Source organism: Oncorhynchus mykiss, chromosome 15 (assembly GCF_057628025.1).
Source record: "Oncorhynchus mykiss isolate SJ-2025 chromosome 15, ASM5762802v1, whole genome shotgun sequence".
Taxonomy (NCBI): domain Eukaryota; kingdom Metazoa; phylum Chordata; class Actinopteri; order Salmoniformes; family Salmonidae; genus Oncorhynchus; species Oncorhynchus mykiss.
Window position 1 is genome coordinate 14,512,058 of NC_143036.1, and position 19,429 is coordinate 14,531,486.

Sequence of the window (19,429 nt, forward strand, 5' to 3'; positions counted from 1 at the left end):
ATATGTGGTATAATTAGAGGCATGAAGGAAGTGTAGTCATTCAGGTCTGACTGGAGTCTTTACTTTCGATTGTGATTTTAGTCAGAGTTTAGGTGCTGTGGGCGTGGAGGGGGGCGGGTGAAGAACCACAATGACAGAACAGACTCAGGATAATATTAAAAATAATAACAATTTAAAAACACTCTGATATAAACAAAGAGCCGACTCACTTTACCAAGGTATCTGACTATTGGGGAGAATAGGAGTCTGTGTTTGAATCCCATCTTGTCTAGATGGTCATTAAATGTGAGTGTTTATTCACTTGCAGACGTCCATGTAACGTGTGTTCTCAGAGGATTGTGTCCTGCCCTGCAGCTTCCTGCCTGGCAGTGAGGAAGTCATCCACTGGATGAAACTAGAAGACAAGGACCTGACCGTCCACTCCTACTACTACAGTACAGATCAGTTCAAAGAGCAGAGCCAGCGTTACAGAGGGAGAACAGCCCTGTTCAATGACCAGATCCCCAAAGGAAACGCTTCACTACTGCTGAGAGGGATCACACTCCAGGACCAGGGCAGATACAAGTGTTACACCAGCACTATTAAAGGCAACATGGAGTCCTTCATTAACATAGCAGTGGAAGGTACAGAATGTCTATCTGTCTGTCTATGATGATCACTTCATGCTGCTCCATGTGTAATGTCTACTTTTTACTCTGGGACAGTAGAAAGGACAGCAACCCTGAAACAACAAGGTAATCAGATGATCAACCTATTTAATCAAATAATTCATAAATCAAATAATAAATTCCTCAATCAATTTTCTGTCTGTAAAATAAACAAGAACAAGACAACATTGTGAAACAAAATATGCAAAAATCATCCTAAAAAGGCACTTTCCCATGACATCCTTTCAGATCCGGTCCAGGGTTCTCCAAGCAGTGAGGTGTCCATCCCCTGCAGTGTCTCTCAGTCTGACCTTCTGACCTTTAACCTCACCTGGAGGTTCAACCAGATAGACACCATTCTCACCTCCACCAAGGGAGCATCTCAGATGTACATTGATGACAAGTGGAAGGAGCAGGTTCAGAATTTGTCTGACTCTGGCAGCCTTCAGCTCCACAAGTTAACCCTGGTCCACCAGGGGACCTACAGCTGTGAACTCTCTACTGCCAGAGACACACACCTTCACCAAAGAGTGATCCGGATCGGCCAGCACGGGAGCCGAAGTAAACAGAGCTCTTAGTTGCCCAAAAGCCCTGTCCGTCTCAGCCGACCACTGCAACCTTACAGGACCCCCGTTCAGCAGTGAGGTAATGGGCCAGCAACCTGGCCAAAACCCCGGATGAATCTCTGGTAGTGATTGGCAAACCATAAAAATCGCTGCACCTCCTTTACCGTGGTGGAAGTCGGCCAATTAGGCACGGCTGCAATGCGGTCACTCTCCATCTCCACCCCTGATGTGGAAATGCAATACCCTAGGAAGGAGACGACCTGCTGAAAGAACAGGCATTTCTCAGCTTTGACGTACAGGTCATCCTCCAACAGTCGTCCAAGTACCTTGCGCACCAAGGACACATGCTCCGTGCGTGTAGAGTAAATCAGAATGTCATCGATATACACCACTACGCCCTGCCCGTGCAGGTCCCTGAAAATCTCGCCAACAAAGGATTGGAAAACTGATGGAGCATTCATCAACCCGTACGGCATGACTAGATACTCATAATGCCCTGTGGTGGTACTGAACGCTGTCTTCCACTAATCTCCCTCCCGGATACGCACCAGGATATACACACTCCTGAGATCCAGATTCGTGAAGAAGCGTTCCCCATGCATTGACTCAATCGCCGTGGCGATAAGAGATAGTGGGTAACTATACTTCACCGTGATTTGATTGAGGCCTCTATAGTCAATGCACGGGCGTAAACCTCCATCCTTTTTCTTCACAAAAAAATAAACTCGAGGAGGCGGGTGAAGTAGAGGGCCAAATGTACCCCTGACGCAGGGATTCAGAGACATATGTATTCATAGCCACTGTCTCCGCTTGCGACAGGGGATACACATGACTCCTGGGAAGTGCAGCGTCTACCAGAAGATTTATGGCACAATCCCCCCCATCGATGAGGTGGTAATTTAGTCGTGAGAGAAAGAGAGAGCCAAATCGGCATATTCTGGGGGGATGTGCATGGTGGAGACCTGGTCTGGACTTTCCACCATGGTAGCACCAACGGAAACCCCTACACACCTCCCTGAGCACTCTCGCAACCACCCCGTGATAGCCCTCTGTTGCCAGGAAATAGTGGGGTTATGTAGAGCCAACCAAGGATGGCCTAGTACCACAGGAAACGCAGGAGAGTCAATGAGAAAGAGACTGATTCTCTCCTCATGACTCCCCTGCATAACCATGGCCAAGGAGATGGTGGCCTCCTTAATTAGCCCGGACCCTAATGGTCGACTATCTAGAGCGTGTACTGGGAAGGGTCTAACTATGGGAAAAATAGGGATCCCTAACCTAATGGCTAATGCTCTGTCGATAAAATTCCCAGCTGCGCCTGAATCGACGAGCGCCTTATGCTTTGAATGTGGGGAAAACTCAGGGAAACAAACAGGCACAAACAGTTGATCAACAGAGGACTCTGGATGAGTGTGGTGCAAACTCACCTGAGGTGATGCCAGAGTGCCCTGCCTGTTGCCTCGACTCCCAGAGGAACCAACACGGCACCGACCGGCAGTGTGTCCTCTGCAGCCACAGATGGCGCACGTGATGGCTCCTCCTCCAGTCTCCCTATGAGCAGCCCCTCCTAACTCCATGGGCACTGGAGCAGGAGTGCTGGATGATGGAACTGACAGAGCCCCCTCTGGACGTCCGCGGGTGACCAGCAGGTTATCCAACTGGATGAACAAATCCACCAGTTGGTTGAAGGAAATGGTGGCATCCCTGCAGGCCAGTTCACGTCGGACGTCCTCTCGTAGGCTGCATCGATAATGGTCGATTAGGGCCCTGTCGTTCCAGCCTGCTCCGGCGGCCAAGGTCCGTAATTCCAGGGCGAAGTCCTGGGCGCTCCTCGTCCCCTGTCTCAGATGGAAGAGCCTCTCCCCTGCTGCTCTGCCCTCAGGTGCATGGTCGAAGATGGTCCTGAAGCGACGGGTGAATTCCTCGAAGTGGTCTGGCGCCACGTCTCCTTCCCTCCACATGGCGTTTGCCCACTCCAGTGCTCTTCCTGTGAGACAGGAGACGAGGGCAGCCACTCCCTCCCCTCCTGAGGGAGCTGGATGCACAGTGGCCAGGTAGAGGGCCAGTTGTAACAAGAATCCCTGGCACTGTGCTGCTGTTCCATCATACTCCCTAGGAAGGGAGAGACGCATCCCACTGGAACTCTCTCTGGATGGAACGGATGGAGATAATCCCGGTTGTACTGGTCGAGGCACTGGAGAGACTTCCTGTCTCTCCCAGCGACCCATGGTCTGGGCAACGCGATCCGTCATGGCACCAAGATGTTGTAACATGGCCAAATGTTCCTGGACATGCTCCTCGACTCCTCTAACCGGGGTACCAGCTCCTGCGGACTCCATTGAAAGTGTGTAATTCTGTCAGGATGGTGTATTGGAGGCGAAGTCAAGTGCAGGAGAGCAGATTATATTGAACAGGTGCACTTTTATCATAGTTCCAAAAAACGAGAGCACTACATGAATCAAAATGTTCTCAAAAAACGGAACATAAAAGTAGAGCACCACCTAACATGAAAACAATTACACACAAAACATGATGGGAAAGAGGGTTACAAGTAGCTTAATTGGGGAAATGAAAACCAGGTGTGTATGGAAACAAGACAAGACAAATGGATATACGAAAAATGGAGGGGCGATGGCTAGAAAGCCGGTGATGTCGATTGCCGAACGTCGCCCAAACAAGGAGGGGCTGACTTCGGCAGAAGTCATGACAGGATGACTGAGGTGCCCAAAGTAAACTGCCTGTTACTCAGGCCCAGAAAATAGGACAGAAAACTGTTAAAATAATGTCTGTGAGTATTTTTATTTTATTTAAGTAGGCAAGTCAGTTAAGAACAAATTCTTATTTTCAATGACAGCCTAGGAATAGTGGGTTAACTGCCTGTTCAGGGGCAGAATGACAGATTTGTACCTTGTCAGCTCAGGGGGTTGAACTTGCAACCTTCCTGTTACTAGTCCAACGCTCTAACCACTAGGCTACCCTGCCGCCCCGAAGTATAACAGAACTGATATGGCAGGTGAAAACCTGATGAAAATCCATCCAGGAAGTGGGATATTTTTGATGTGTGTAGTTTTCAATTGAATGCCTATTAGGACCCAGATTGCAGTTCCTATGGCTTCTACTAGATGTCAACAGTCTTTAGACATTGTTTCAGGCTTGTATTCTGAAAAATGAGGAAGAATGAGACCATTTTATAAGTGGCATGCAGAATGACCAGAGCTCCTTTGCGCGCGTGACCAATTGCATGCCCTTTGTTCTTTTTCCTTTCTATTGAATACGTTATTGTTGAAATATTATCGATTAATTAGACAATAGACAACCTGAGGATTAATTATAAACATTGTTTGACATGTTTCAATGAACTTTACCGGTACTATTAGGATGTATTCGTCAGCATGTTGTGACAGCCGTTGAGCCAGTGAATTACTGAACAAAACGCGCCAAGAAAACTGAGTTTTTGGGACATAAAGAGGAACTTTATCGAACAAAATAAACATTTATTGTATAACAGGGACTCTTGTGAATGCAACGAGATGAAGATCATCAAAGGTAAGTGATTAATTTTATCGCTATTTCTGACTTTTGTGACTCCTCTACTTGGCTTGAAAATGTTTGTATGCTTTTGTACGCGGGGCGATGTTCACAGATAATCAAATGGTATACTTTCGCCGTAAAGCCTTTTTGAAATCTGACACAGCGGCTGGATTAACAGCGGCTGGATTAGCTTTATTTTGATGTATAACACTTGTATTTTCATGAACGTTAAATATTGATATTTTTGTCATTTGAATTTCACGCTCTGCCATTTCACCGGATGTTGTCGAGGTGTGCCGCTAGCGGGACGCCTATCCTAAAAAGGTTTTAAGTGTGTTCAGGTGTGTTGGCTGAGCCCACAAATTGGTCACTCCTGATCGTAATGAGTGCCTGTTTCCTTTGAAATAGGGTTTGTTTGAATAGACACAAATGAACAGCTTTGTATGAGTTAAAAGAACATGGCATGGTAGCTCCATCCTGATGGCTCAGTGGACTAATTCCATGGATTAAGAGCAGAAGATCGTAGTTTTGAATCTCACCGACACCATGCCACAATAAGAAATTAATGTGTTAAGCAAATTAATTTCCATGTGTGCTTGGAGTTCACACAGATTCAAGCACATCTCTTCTTCTTTTAAAAAAACAACACAGTTGTAAATATTGAATAAAAGCACACAAGTAAATATGTAGATATGTCAGAAACAATCATGTCCAAATGTTCTTCAGCAAGTACACACAATAACACCCAATCTAGGGAAATGTCAAAGTAAAAACAGTCTAGCTAACTGAACGTCACACATATTGAACCAAGGCCATCAAACTCGGAGTGACTGAGCCTCATTGGAAAGACAACAAGTGGTTTTGATGGGCTGTAGAATGACCTTTATACAGTAGGATTGGGTGTAGTGTGTGTGTGTGTGTTAGAGAGAGAACAAAGTCCATCCTCCTGGATGTTCATGACAAACAGATGTATGGAATGGGTCACAAGGTTAAGATTAGTATGAAAGATACTTAGAATTCACAGCAGACAGTATGTCATTGTGGAGGGACCAGGGTCTGGCCCTGGTGTCATCTCTCCCTTGTACCTTATAGAGCAGAAACATTAACTCGTGCTCTGGAATGCGGTAATCACCCAAAGACATTGTACATCTCCTGTCAGTGTTATCTCACAGAGGCCCACATTCAGTTGCATAAAACAACCATTTGATGCAATAAAAGTATTATTACATAATCTTGCAATGTTGCTCTCACAGTGTGTGTGCATGTCACATAGTGTCTGTGTGTATCAGATGTGTGTGATTTCCTCCAGCTCTAAACCAATTGGTGATATATAACACCATGTTTCAGGTTATTGAATGTAATGAAGTCAACCAGCCCCTCAATAAAGGAGGGAGGAGAGGAAGACAGAAGGACACAAGTAGCAGAGGGTAATGCAGTGACAGAAAATGGAGGAGAATTACAGTTAGGGGCCATTCACACACCGCTGGACCAAAGTCCCCAAAGAAGACTGTGGTGGCTAAATTGTCCAATATAATTTTCCCAATAAAATTTCACAAATGGAGAGTGTTGAAATGTTAGTCTTGAAGCATACAAATCCCATGATCAGGGCAAGGTGACCGGAAACATGACCAAATACAAACAGTGTAGCTATTCCCTCCGCAAGGCAATCAAACAAGCTAAGCGTCAGTATAGAGACAAAGTAGAATCTCAATTCAACGGCTCAGACACAAGAGGTATGTGGCAGGGTCTACAGTCAATCACGGATTACAGCCCCGTCACGGACCAGGATGTCTTGCTCCCAGGCAGACTAAATAACTTTTTTGCCCGCTTTGAGGACAATACAGTGCCACTGACATGGCCTGCAACGAAAACATGCAGACTCTCCTTCACTGCAGCCGAGGTGAGTAAAACATTTAAACGTGTTAACCCTCGCAAGGCTGCAGGCCCAGACGGCATCCCCAGCCGCGCCCTCAGAGCATGCGCAGACCAGCTGGCCGGTGTGTTTACGGACATATTCAATCAATCCCTATACCAGTCTGCTGTTCCCACATGCTTCAAGAGGGCCACCATTGTTCCTGTTCCCAAGAAAGCTAAGGTAACTGAGCTAAACGACTACCGCCCCGTAGCACTCACTTCCGTCATCATGAAGTGCTTTGAGAGACTAGTCAAGGACCATATCACCTCCACCCTACCTGACACCCTAGACCCATTCCAATTTGCTTACCGCCCAAATAGGTCCACAGACGATGCAATCTCAACCACACTGCACACTGCCTGGACAAGAGGAATACCTATGTGAGAATGCTGTTCATCGACTACAGCTCGGCATTTAACACCATAGTGCCCTCCAAGCTCGTCATCAAGCTCGAGACCCTGGGTCTCGACCCCGCCCTGTGCAACTGGGTACTGGACTTCCTGACGGGCCGACCCCAGGTGGTGAGGGTAGGCAACAACATCTCCACCCCGCTGATCCTCAACACTGGGGCCCCACAAGGGTGCGTTCTGAGCCCTTTCCTGTACTCCCTGTTCACCCACGACTGTGTGGCCACGCACGCCTCCAACTCAATCATCAAGTTTGCGGACGACACAACAGTGGTAGGCTTGATTACCAACAACGACGAGACGGCCTACATGCTGCCATTCCAGTCACTCCCAGTAGGCCTTGTAGCAAGTCTGCCTTTGAACATTATTCTCCATTGGCCTGTAGTGGGGGGGGAAACACACTTGACAGGGTATTCATGGCAAAAACACACTGGACAGAAAGTGTCTCAGAGTTCTATAGAAATATATTATGGTCTCTGTTAGGGAGGGTCAGTATACAAGGACTCACACAGACACATTGCCAGTGGTGTAAAGTACTTAAGTTTTTTTTTTAAATGGGGTATCTGTACTGTACTTTACTAATTATATTTATGACAACTTTTACTTTTACTCCACTACATTCCTAAAGAAAGGAAGTTTACTCTATATGTTTCCCCTGACACCCAAAAGTACTCGGAACATTTTGAATGTTTATCAGGACAGGAAAATTGTCTAATTCACGCACTTATCAGGATAACATCCCTGGTCATCCCTCCTGCCTCTGATCTGGCAGACCCACCAAACACAAATACTTTGTTTGTGTTGAACTGTGCCCCTGGCTATCCTTAAATGTAAAAAGAACAAGACATTCGTGTTGTCTGGTTTGCTTAATATAAGAAATGTTTAATTATTTATACTTTTGCTTTTGATACTTAAGTACATTTAAAACCAAATACTTTTAGACTTTTACTCAAGTAGTATTTTACTAGGTGAATTTCACTTTTACTTGAGCCAAATTCTTTACTTTTACTCAAGTACGAAAATTGGGTACTTTTCCACTACTTCAACTTGCAAAACTTGAATAATAATAATACATGATGGAAAATGTTGAATGGAGGAAAATTCCATCTGTAATGTCTCCTGTACAGATAGTACATCTACTGAGCCTGGACTCTGTCTGGACACAGTGACGTCAGAGGTCTGTTGCTTTGTATTGTTTTACTAAGATGTGTGTCCAGAAGAGACTGTTACAAGGAGTACTTGTTACTGGGACAAGGTCCCCATCTACTGGTTTTCATGTGTATAACATCTTAAACTGGTTTGTGGATCCGCATTCATCAGGCAGCGTTCAGTGCTGCATGATGGTACTAGATTCTACACAGGACAATAAGGCAGGGAGGATTTTTCATTCATGGCAATAACCCTGGTGTCTGGTTTCCGGTTTCCGTGGAGATGGCCAGAGTTAAGGTTCTCATGACATTAAGGGGTCTGGTGTCAGTAGTGATTCTGCTATGGACTGCCACACCCATGGAGGGGGGAGGTGAGCAACAACCATCATTACAGTCAGTGTTATTTTAACTGTCTTTACCTTCTATCTATCTCTATATGTCTCAAAAAACTAAATTCCATGGTGATCGCTAGCCACAATTTCTCTGGGCCCCACCAAGTAGACCACCGGTCGCTGTCCATAGTGCTGAAATTGCAACATGTCTATGAGGCTACATGTCTATCGAAACGATGATATGCTTTCTAAGGTGCAGGGCATGGCTTTGCTTTAGCTAATGGACACATGTTTATAGGTAGGCCTATTTGGTCGTCACGTTCTCAGGTTAAGGCTAACATTTCACGAAGCTATAGAGCCTACACAGTGTCTCAAGTGGCAATAATGTAATTACAATGATAGAAATGTACTGTACATTTTACAGTAAATTACTGGCAGTTAAGTTGCCAACAAAGTACTGTGAACTTGCAGTATTTTATTGGCACTTTATTGCCAGTAAATTACTGTAAATGAGGCACCAGTAACTTACAGTAAATATATTATAGTACCGTAAATGAACAGTAACTCACTGTAAATCAACATTATTACAGTACTTTATTGGCAACTTAATTGCCAGGAAATTACTGTAAATGGGATACCAGTAACTTACAGTAAATATGTATCATAGTACTGTAAATCAGATTCCAGAACCCAACTGTAAATACACATTTTGTTCCAGCATTTGATTGGCAACATAATTACCAGTAAATGTATGTAAATTGCTATTACAGTGTTGTAAATGAGAATCCAATGCCCTGTTGTACGTTGAGTAACATAATATTAATGTAAATTGCTGTAACCATTCAAATAAAACAACTTTGTGTTCAGCAATAGAATAGAAGACAAGAAACGTAAGTATAGTTAAATGAACTTTAAGTGGACAGCAACAGCAGGTTTCCATTTTAATATAGTTCTACATGTACAATAATATAGGTCTACATGTACAATAACAAACTGTAGTACAATCTGTCCCCACTATCACAGTGACAAGTAAATGTCCTCTTAGAAGTAGATTGTGGTAAACAGGGGATGTAAGCACCAGCCTTTTAATGAACTAAACATAACCCTAAACTTGTCAATGTTCTTGCCTAACGTTAATACATGCTAACATCATTCACTGAAGAAGCCTCTATGCTGAAACGTTTGAAGCTGTGTGGCCTCATCTTACTCAAACACACTGAGTTGAGGGTCACTCACTCTGAACCATCTCATCTAAAATGCACACTTTTCTCCTCTGAATCCACAAGCCGTCTCTATTTCCTGCATTAGGCAAAAGCAATCAATTGGTTCTCTGACTAGTTTACTTCCTGTGATAAAGTTGAAACATGACTAGAACTATTCAAAGTCTGACTTGGCCTTCCACACTGACCATCCAGGGTCCGCTGGTCAGAGTTTCACCTGAAACCAAAGATCGATAATGGTCAAACATTTACATTAAACATCTACTGAAATAAGTGCTTTTCTACCTAAACCTACAACAGTTATGGTTGTGCTGAGGTACAATAAAGATGACTTTCAGAGTGAGTGAGTGAGTGAGTGAGTGAGTGAGTGAGTGAGTGAGTGAGTGAGTGAGTGAGTGAGTGAGTGAGGGAGTGAGTGAGTGAGTGCAAGAAGGAAATAATACATATCCAGTAACATGAGTTGAGGAAGGTATGGAAGTTGAGTTGAGGAAGGTATGGAAATGCTCATTGAAGTTATTCTCCCAGTCATGTCTGACATAGACCATTAGAATTGCATGGTTAGCCACATCTGTGGATTCATCCATCTGCAGTGCGTAGTGGCTATTTGCCCTGATGTGTAATGTCCTCAGACATGTCCTGGATTCTCCTCCTCGTGATGTCATTGGATCAGGGAATGGTTTTAAGTTAATTGGTGGCTTACTCCCAAGATTTCACTGCACATATTAATCACAGCAGGGAGTATGAGATCCCCTGCACTGGTGTGGGCTTTTTTTGCACTTAGCAATGCGCAGGGTCACAAGGTATGATGCGCAAAGGGCCTTTTCTTGGGTTGATACATTCTTCAATTAATCTTGTGAGGCCTCCAGAGAATTTCAAAAAAATGTTTTAAGTCAGCTGTCTTATCTTTGTGGCGTGGATGCTTGGTGTCCAGATGCCTTCTCATTTTATATAGGTATTTTCTCTTCTTGACAGGGACCGAGCTGTCTGCCTTGATATTGACATTGGAAGCAGCAGTAGATGAAGAGGGAGCTGCACGGTTTAAAAACGTCTCTATGATTGTACTTTGACAGTTAGCCTATTTGAGTTAAATGACAGTTAACTATCCACATGTGCAATGCCTGCAGAACATGTCATCATAGTTAGCTGTCAATCAAGATAGCTGCCAGAAGAAGATCTGTATTATCTGATTGGACATGTCACAAGTATTTTTATTGGATCAGTGTTTGTTTGTGTCGAGAAATATGTAATTTCATTGGATATGTTCGTGTGGGTGGGGCGAGAACGTTATTGTATTGGTCAGTGAGTGTGTGCAGCGCGAAAACCCTCCGAGACTGAGCCTAGCTAGCCATACATTTTCACCACTGCAGACGCGCTGCACGTGTAACGTCAGCAACAATAAGCGTGGTTGACCTTCAAAATAATGTTTAAATAAAAGTTGTGACCCTCCAGTTGAGAATCACTGTATTAAAGAACAGTGGTTTTCCTTAGTATTTCTTAGACAAGAAAATAAAACAATATCAATAACACAGAAATAATTACATAAATATTCAAATTGACAATATTTATGAAAATGTTATGTGGTTTCCATGACATCCACAAAAAACAACTAAATCCTCTGTAAATAGGAAAGTAAATGCAAAACATTTGATTAGTTAACCTTCTTAGGTACGCCGCTTTGGATACAAGTGTCTGTTAAATTACTCAAATGTAAAATGTACAACTTATAGATTTGTCTATCGATGGCAGTGTTGTGCTGAAGCAACACAAGCACAATGATAAACACAATTTTTTAATTCATTTTATTTCACCTTTATTTAACCAGGTAGGCTAGTTGAGAACAAGTTCTCATTTGCAACTGTGACCTGGCCAAGATAAAGCATAGCAATTCAACACATACAACAACACATGGAATAAACAAAACATACAGTCAATATACAGTACAGTAGAACAAAAGAAAACAAAACGTCTATATACAGTGAGTGCAAATTAGGTAAGTTAAGGCAATAAATAGGCCATGGTGGCGAAGTAATTACAATATAGCAATTAAACACTGGAATGGTACATATGCAGAAGATGAATGTGCAAGTAGAGATACTGGGGTGCAAAGGAGCAAGATAAATAAATAAATACAGTATGGCGCTGAGGTAGGTAGATAGATGGGCTGTTTACGATGGGGCAGTATGCTGACTGAATTAATTAAACTTTGTCTCAAAGTATATCTGAAACTGCACTGTTCATAACCTGGTCCCCAGGCTGACCATAGAATTCTATGGGAGTGACCTACTGAGTAAAGTATTTGTCATCATTTAATTTTAGCGAATCACAAGACTGAGAGGCATGGCTGCAAATGGAGGCAAGAGGTTGTGAGGGGTTGTGAGAGATGATTGGTTGATAGATTAAGCCGATGCTAATGAAGACCAAGTTTGACATGTTGGTCCACCAGACTCTTTGTTCATCTGGGCAGAAGTGTCTGGGAACAGGTGCCTCCTGTGGCACAGTAGTTTAAAGCACTGCATCGCAGTGCTAGCTGTGCCACTAGAGATTCTAGTTCAAGTCAAGGCTCTATTCCAGCCAGCTGCGACCGAGAGACCCATGGTGGGGTACACAATTTGCCCAGTGTCGTCCCGGGTTAGGGGAGGGTTTGGCCGGCAGGGATGTTCCGGGGAACAATGGGTTAACTTCCTTGTTCAGGGGCAGAACCACAGATGGATACTGGATGCGGATTCGACAAGCAGCGTTCCGTTCTGTATGCTCGTACCAGATTCTGCACAGTGCAATAAGACAGGGAGGAGTTTGTATCCACGATGATAACCCTGGTGGTTTCCGTGAAGATGGCCAGTGTTCATGTTATTATGACATTAATGGGTCTGGTGTCGGTAGTGATTCTGCTATGGACTGCCACACACGCAGAGGGGGGAGGTGAGCAACAACCATCATTACAGTCTGAGTTGTTTTAACAGTCTTTACCTTCTGTCTGTCTCTGTATGTCTCTGACTTTGACTTTGTCTGTTTAAATCCATAGTGATCACTAGCCACTGTGTCAGTAAACATCAGCAAAAAAAGCGTAAATAAATTGTTGCCAGCAGCACAGTTACAGTCACCAACACTCTGGATAACATGAGAACAGCCTAACCAGCTCTGCTAGGGCAAATAAAATAGTTAGAGTGATGTGTTCCCTCATTTATGTCTGGAAGTAACTAGCAAGCTAGCTAACTTTATCCAGTTAGCTTGGGTGCTTGATTGCCGTTGTGAGGTCAGAATGCTTGGATCAACCCTACTCCTCGGCCAGAGTGACCAGAGTGGCTAAAATCTCTCTGGTGTAATCAATTAGTCAAGATAGGAAGAACATAATGACTCTTAACAATAAACTACTGATATGATCGTGGATCAATTTGTTGATGATTTGTTGATGATGACATGCAACTAGATCCAGATTACAGACAGACTTGTCTTCTTCGTATTACAAATAGTATCATATTTAAAATAAAAAACATATTGTCTACTTTATTACTAGAATGGGATGCTTGTACGGCTTGTGTGATAAGAGTAAAGTGAGAGACAAACACACAGAACTTGAGCCCTTGTATCAGACAAGATAAATGACACATCTGAATGTGGTTTTTCATCCTCAACTTTCTTTATCCTTTTCCAGCCAGCCTTCTTAGCCTGCAGCAGGCTATTTACCCCTTGGCAAATGATAGCAGTATTCTCCTTCAGGCTATTTACCCCTTGGCAAATGATAGCAGTATTCTCCTTCAGGCTATTTACCCCTTGGCAAATGATAGCGGTATTCTCCTTCAGGCTATTTACCCCTTGGCAAATGATAGCGGTATGCTCCTTCAGGCTATTTACCCCTTGGCAAATGATAGCAGTATTCTCCTTCAGGCTATTTACCCCTTGGAAAATGATAGCGGTATTCTCCTTCAGGCTATTTACCCCTTGGCAAATGATAGCGGTATTCTCCTTCAGGCTATTTACCCCTTGGAAAATGATAGCGGTATTCTCCTTCAGGCTATTTATCCCTTGGCAAATGATAGCGGTATTCTCCTTCAGGCTATTTACCCCTTGGCAAATGATAGCAGTATGCTCCTTCAGGCTATTTACCCCTTGGCAAATGATAGCGGTATTCTCCTTCAGGATATTTACCCCTTGGCAAATGATAGCGGTATTCTCCTTCCGGCTATTTGTCCTTGGCCAATGATAGCAGTATGCTCCTACAGGCTATTTACCCCATGGCAAATGATAGCGTTATTCTCCTTCCGGCTATTTGTCCTTGGCCAATGATAGCAGTATGCTCCTACAGGCTATTTACCCCTTGGCAAATGATAGCGGTATTCTCCTTCCGGCTATTTGTCCTTGGCCAATGATAGCAGTATGCTCCTACAGGCTATTTACCCCATGGCAAATGTTAGCAGTATGCTCCTACAGGCTATTTACCCCATGGCAAATGTTAGCAGTATGCTCCTACAGGCTATTTACCCCTTGGCAAATGTTAGCAGTATGCTCCTACAGGCTATTTACCCCATGGCAAATGTTAGCAGTATGCTCCTACAGGCTATTTACCCCATGGCAAATGTTAGCAGTATGCTCCTACAGGCTATTTACCCCATGGCAAATGTTAGCAGTATGCTCCTACAGGCTATTTACCCCATGGCAAATGTTAGCAGTATGCTCCTACAGGCTATTTACCCCATGGCAAATGATAGCAGTATTCTCCTTCCGGCTATTTGTCCTTGGCCAATGATAGCAGTATGCTCCTACAGGCTATTTACCCCATGGCAAATGTTAGCAGTATGCTCCTACAGGCTATTTACCCCATGGCAAATGTTAGCAGTATGCTCCTACAGGCTATTTACCCCATGGCAAATGATAGCAGTATTCTCCTTCCGGCTATTTGTCCTTGGCCAATGATAGCAGTATGCTCCTACAGGCTATTTACCCCATGGCAAATGATAGCAGTATTCTCCTTCCGGCTATTTGTCCTTGGCCAATGATAGCAGTATGCTCCTACAGGCTATTTACCCCATGGCAAATGATAGCAGTATTCTCCTTCCGGCTATTTGTCCTTGGCCAATGATAGCAGTATGCTCCTACAGGCTATTTACCCCTTGGCCAATGTTAGCAGTATGCTCCTCCAGGCTTGCAACAAAAACAATAAACAAAAGTGACTAAACTTTACTAAACTGTGACCACTCACTGAATTAAAGGTTCCACTTGAAGTCTCTCATCACCCGTCAAAGGAGTAATCTCAGGGAGGACAACGGATGTTCTGGTTGAATACCTGAAGAAAATTCCTATTGTGGTTGGTGCCCGGCATCTGACCCGCTGGGTGAATGGAGAAGAAGAAGAAAGTCTGTCAGTCCTGTTGTTTTATGATAAAGAGCAAATACCTACGTACTGTACTTATTTTCCACCATAATTTGCAAATAAATTAAGTAAAAATCCTACAATGTGATTTTCTGGATTTTATTTTCTCATTTTGTCTGTCATAGTTGAAGTGTACCTATGATGAAAATTACAGGCCTCTCTCATCTTTTTAAGTGGGAGAACTTGCACAATTGGTGGCTGACTAAATACTTTTTCCCCCACTGTATGTGAAGCTTGGTTATGTACTGTAAGATACGCTGTTAGAGCTTTCGTCCCCAAACCATTACAGTGTCAGACTTCTAAAGGATTTGGTCATATTTCAAGTGTGTACTGATGGACAGAGTGTATTCCCTTCCTGTCAAGAGTCTCTTCCTGTCAAACTCACAGCAACACCTGTACAGTGTATTCAGTAACATGCATTTCGTAATATCACCACTACTAGGTAGGGTTTCCACAAGTTGCCTCAGCCACAAAGTCAAATTTGTCGTTAAAATGAATGGAAACAAAACTGTCACTTTTGGTCTTACTTTAAGGTTAGGCATAAGGTAAGCATTTGTTCTAAAAACATCTGGCCTACTTTAACAAACGTTGATTTGCATAAAAAAATCTAGTGTTGATCGAAATAATCAAATCCTATAAAAATGCATTTAAATCTCTTGTTCGCTATACATTTTGCATTGATTGTCGTAGAAACATTAACACAAGTGCAAATTGACTCTGATATGAGCTTTTGAACACCTGAGGAAGCTCCACTCATTGCACCGTCGTAGCCTTGACCACGGCATATGTTCACCGATATCTCCCTTATACTTTTCTTTTTCACGAGCTGTGGCACTTTTTCAGTCACTTTCCAGAAGCCCAAGATATAAAAGCCTTATGGCTTGTGTTCACTAGCATGCGGTAAATTGGCACGTGCCACTTATGCCACCAAGAGTGGCTTGCTTGTGGGCGTGCTGGCAGCATATGGCAGCATATAACAGCACATTCGATGGTGCATAAAGAATTCACCTTAGCAAGTTTGTATGAAGGTCTGGTTATTTTTTTTATTTTTATCTCACCTTTATTTAACCAGGTAGGCTAGTTCTCATTTACAACTGCGACCTGGCCAAGATAAAGCATAGCAGTGTGAACAGACAACAACACAAATGGGTACATAGTTAAATAGCAATATGCTCCAAAACGCTCTGGTGTCAAACAAACCTTGCTGCCCTGTTTCCAATTGTCCACATAGCTGGGTGAACATATTCAAGTAAGTAAACACATTTTGAAAATGTAAAAAAAAAACATTTATTATTAGCTAACTAGCTACAGTGCAGGCTAAATCAAAAGAGCTGCTAATGTAGCTAGCTAGCTATCTAACCAACTTAACATACTCTATAGATAGCTAGCTGAGTTAATTAAATATCACCAGCTACCTAACTTCATATTAGCTAGATATCTTGATGTATTTATCAATGTAAACATTTTTTTTTTTAAATGCGTTTGTAGGTAGCTAGCTAACATCCATGGAGGAGGGTGAAAGGATAGCAGCCCCAACTGTCAAAGTGAGAGAGTATGCTGTTCTGGATAGGGCAGGTACTTTTGTGTAGTTCCAGTCACTAGAAGTGAGGACAAAGATAATAGTAACATAGTATTCAGTGGTGTCTAATTTGAGTATTATGAAGTCTGTGTCTTGTGATGTTTTCTGTCCTCAGATACAGAGTGTTGTGAAAGCCTGTCTATGGATGAAGGGGTCCCAATGAAGAGCAGTGGTTCTCAGTCCTGGTCCTGAGGACTCAAAGGGGGGCACATTTTGCCTTAGTACTGCACAGCTGATTCAAATGATCAACTCATCATCAAGTTTAAAGTGTAATTTATGTATTCATTTGTCATGATATCCTTGATATGATCCTGCTATTGTCATATGCTACACATGCACATGTGTCCACATGCATCTATCTAAACTGGTACTGAAGCACGCACAGCGATGTGGTACGTAGCTTGATTTGGCCTCTGCACACCTCTGGAGGCCCCAAAATTACGTCACACCATCCATACCAAACCTCCGGACACATTTCCAGATCATGCATAATCAGCTTTGAAAGTGTGGCGAGGGAGCAGGGGCACTGGAGCCCCCACAAGGCAGGGGGGCCCACGAACTCTGGGGGTTAATGTGCCTGTCATTGATGTCTATTTTATTTCAATGTAATAAATCAATTCCTTCGACCTCATGGCTTTGCTTTTGCTCTGATGTACACTGTCACAACTGTGGGACTTTATATAGACAGGTGTGTGCCTTTCCAATACATGTCCATCAATTGAATTTACCACAGGTGGACTCCAATCAAGTTCTAGAAACATCTCACAGATGATAAATGGAAACAGGATGCACCTGAGCTCAATTTCGAGTCTCATAGCAAAGGTTCTGAATAATAATATTAATAAGGCATTTCTGTTTTTTTATTTTTATATATTTGCTCAAATTAAAAAATATATGTTTTGGGGGATTTGTCATTATGGGGTGTGTAGATTGAGAAAGAGGAAAACTATTGAATACATTTTAGAATAAGGCTGTAACGTAACAAAATGTGAAAAATGTTGAAGGGTCTGAATATTTTCCAAATTGCAACATGCAACAAGGGAGTGGGAAGGGAGGGATAAGGGAGTGGATCAGAAAACCAGTCAGCATCTGGTGTGACCACCATTTGCCTAACGTAGCACAACAAATCTCCTTCACATAGACTTGATCAGGGTGTTGATTGTGGCTTGTGAAATGTTGTCCCACTCCTCTTCGATGGCTGTGCGAAGTTGCTGGATATTGGTGGGAACTGGAACACATTGATCCAGAGCAGTGGTTCCCAAACTTTTTATTGTCCCTCACCCCTTCAAACATTCAACCTCCAGCTGCACCAGGGTCAGTGCACTCTCAAATGTTGTTTTTTGCCATCATTGTAAACCTGCCACACACACAGACTATACGATACATTTATTAAACATAAGAATGAGTGTGAGCTTTTGTCAAGTGAGCTCGTGGGAAGTGACAGAGCTCTTATAGGACCAGGGCACAAATAATAATATAATAATAATCAATAATTTTGCTCTTTATTTAGCCATCTTACATATAAAACCTTATTTGTTCATCAACAATTGTGAATAACTTACCACAGGTTAATGAGAAGGGTGTGCTTGAAAGGATGCACACAACTCGGCAGTGTTGGGTTGTATTGGAGAGAGTCTCAGTTTTAAAGTCATTTTCCACACACATTCTGTGCCTGTATTTATTAGTTTTCATGCTAGTGAGGGCAGAGAATCCACTCTCATATGGGTACGTGGTTGCAAAGGGCATCAGTGTTGATTTGCCAAGACAAGAAACTCTGAGTGCAGCCCTTTCCAGAAATCTGGCAGTGGCTTCTGATTAAATGCAATTTTCACAGAACAGCTTTTTGCAATTTCGATGAGGCTCTCTTGTTCAGATATCGGGAAGTGGACTGGAGGCTGGGCATTAAAGGGATAACGAATCCAGTTGTTTGAGTTTACTGTTTCGGTAAAGTACCTGCGTAGTTGCGACCCCAGCTCACTCAGGTGCTTCGCTATATCACATTTGACGTTGTCCGTAAGCTTGAGTGCATTTACACACAAAAAATCGTACCATTTTTTTCTGTGTAAATGTGTTGTCCTTGCTAATGCAGACAGAAAGAGCTCCAACTTCTTAATCATAGCCTCAATTTTGTCCCGCACATTGAATGTAGTTGCGGAGAGTCCCTGTAATGCTAGATTCAGATCATTCAGGCGAGAAAAAAACTGATCAAAACCAGATCACCCAGATAGGTCCAGTCGTGTGAGAAATGTGTCATAATGCAAGTGGTTAGTGAAAATCAAAATGATGGTCAGTAAAGAAAAGTTTAAGCTTGTCTCTCAATGAAAAAAAAAGTGTCAATGCTTTGCCCCTTGATAAGCAGCGCACTTCTGTATGTTGTAAAAGCATTACATGGTCGCTGGCCATATAGTGCAGAAAATACACGAGAGTTCAGGGGCCTTGCTTTAACAAAGATAACCATTTTCAATGTAATGTCCAAAATGTCTTTCAAGCTGTCAGCCATTCCTTTGGCAGCAACAGCCTTTTGGTGGATGCTGCAGTGTACCCAACTGGCGTCGGGAACAACTGCTTGCACGCACATTACCACTCCACTATGTCTCCCTGTCATGGCTTTTGCACCATCAGTACAGATACCAACACATCTTGACCACCAAAGTCCATTTGATGTGACAAAGCTGTCCAGTACAGGAAATATCCTCTCATGTCCTGGTTTCCAGTGG

General features: G+C 43.1%; 2 protein-coding genes across 2 annotated transcripts in view; both read left to right on the top strand.

Moving 5' to 3' along the window:
- Positions 1-319: 319 nt before the first annotated feature.
- Positions 320-1,356, top strand: LOC149977399 (CD276 antigen-like; the record flags this gene model as incomplete). Its single annotated transcript, XM_090201537.1, has 2 exons — positions 320-640; positions 848-1,356. Coding segments are annotated over 2 exons (699 nt in total), but the record flags the coding sequence as incomplete, so codon positions are not given.
- A 7,001-nt stretch (positions 1,357-8,357) lies between these two features.
- The window catches only part of LOC110489622 (uncharacterized), a 29,299-nt gene continuing 18,227 nt past the window's right edge, over positions 8,358-19,429 (top strand). Inside the window, exon 1 of the mRNA XM_090201538.1 lies at positions 8,358-8,585. Within this exon, the coding sequence (XP_090057664.1) occupies positions 8,498-8,585 (88 nt within the window). The 5' untranslated portion in view covers positions 8,358-8,497. The remainder of the gene's footprint in view (positions 8,586-19,429) is intronic.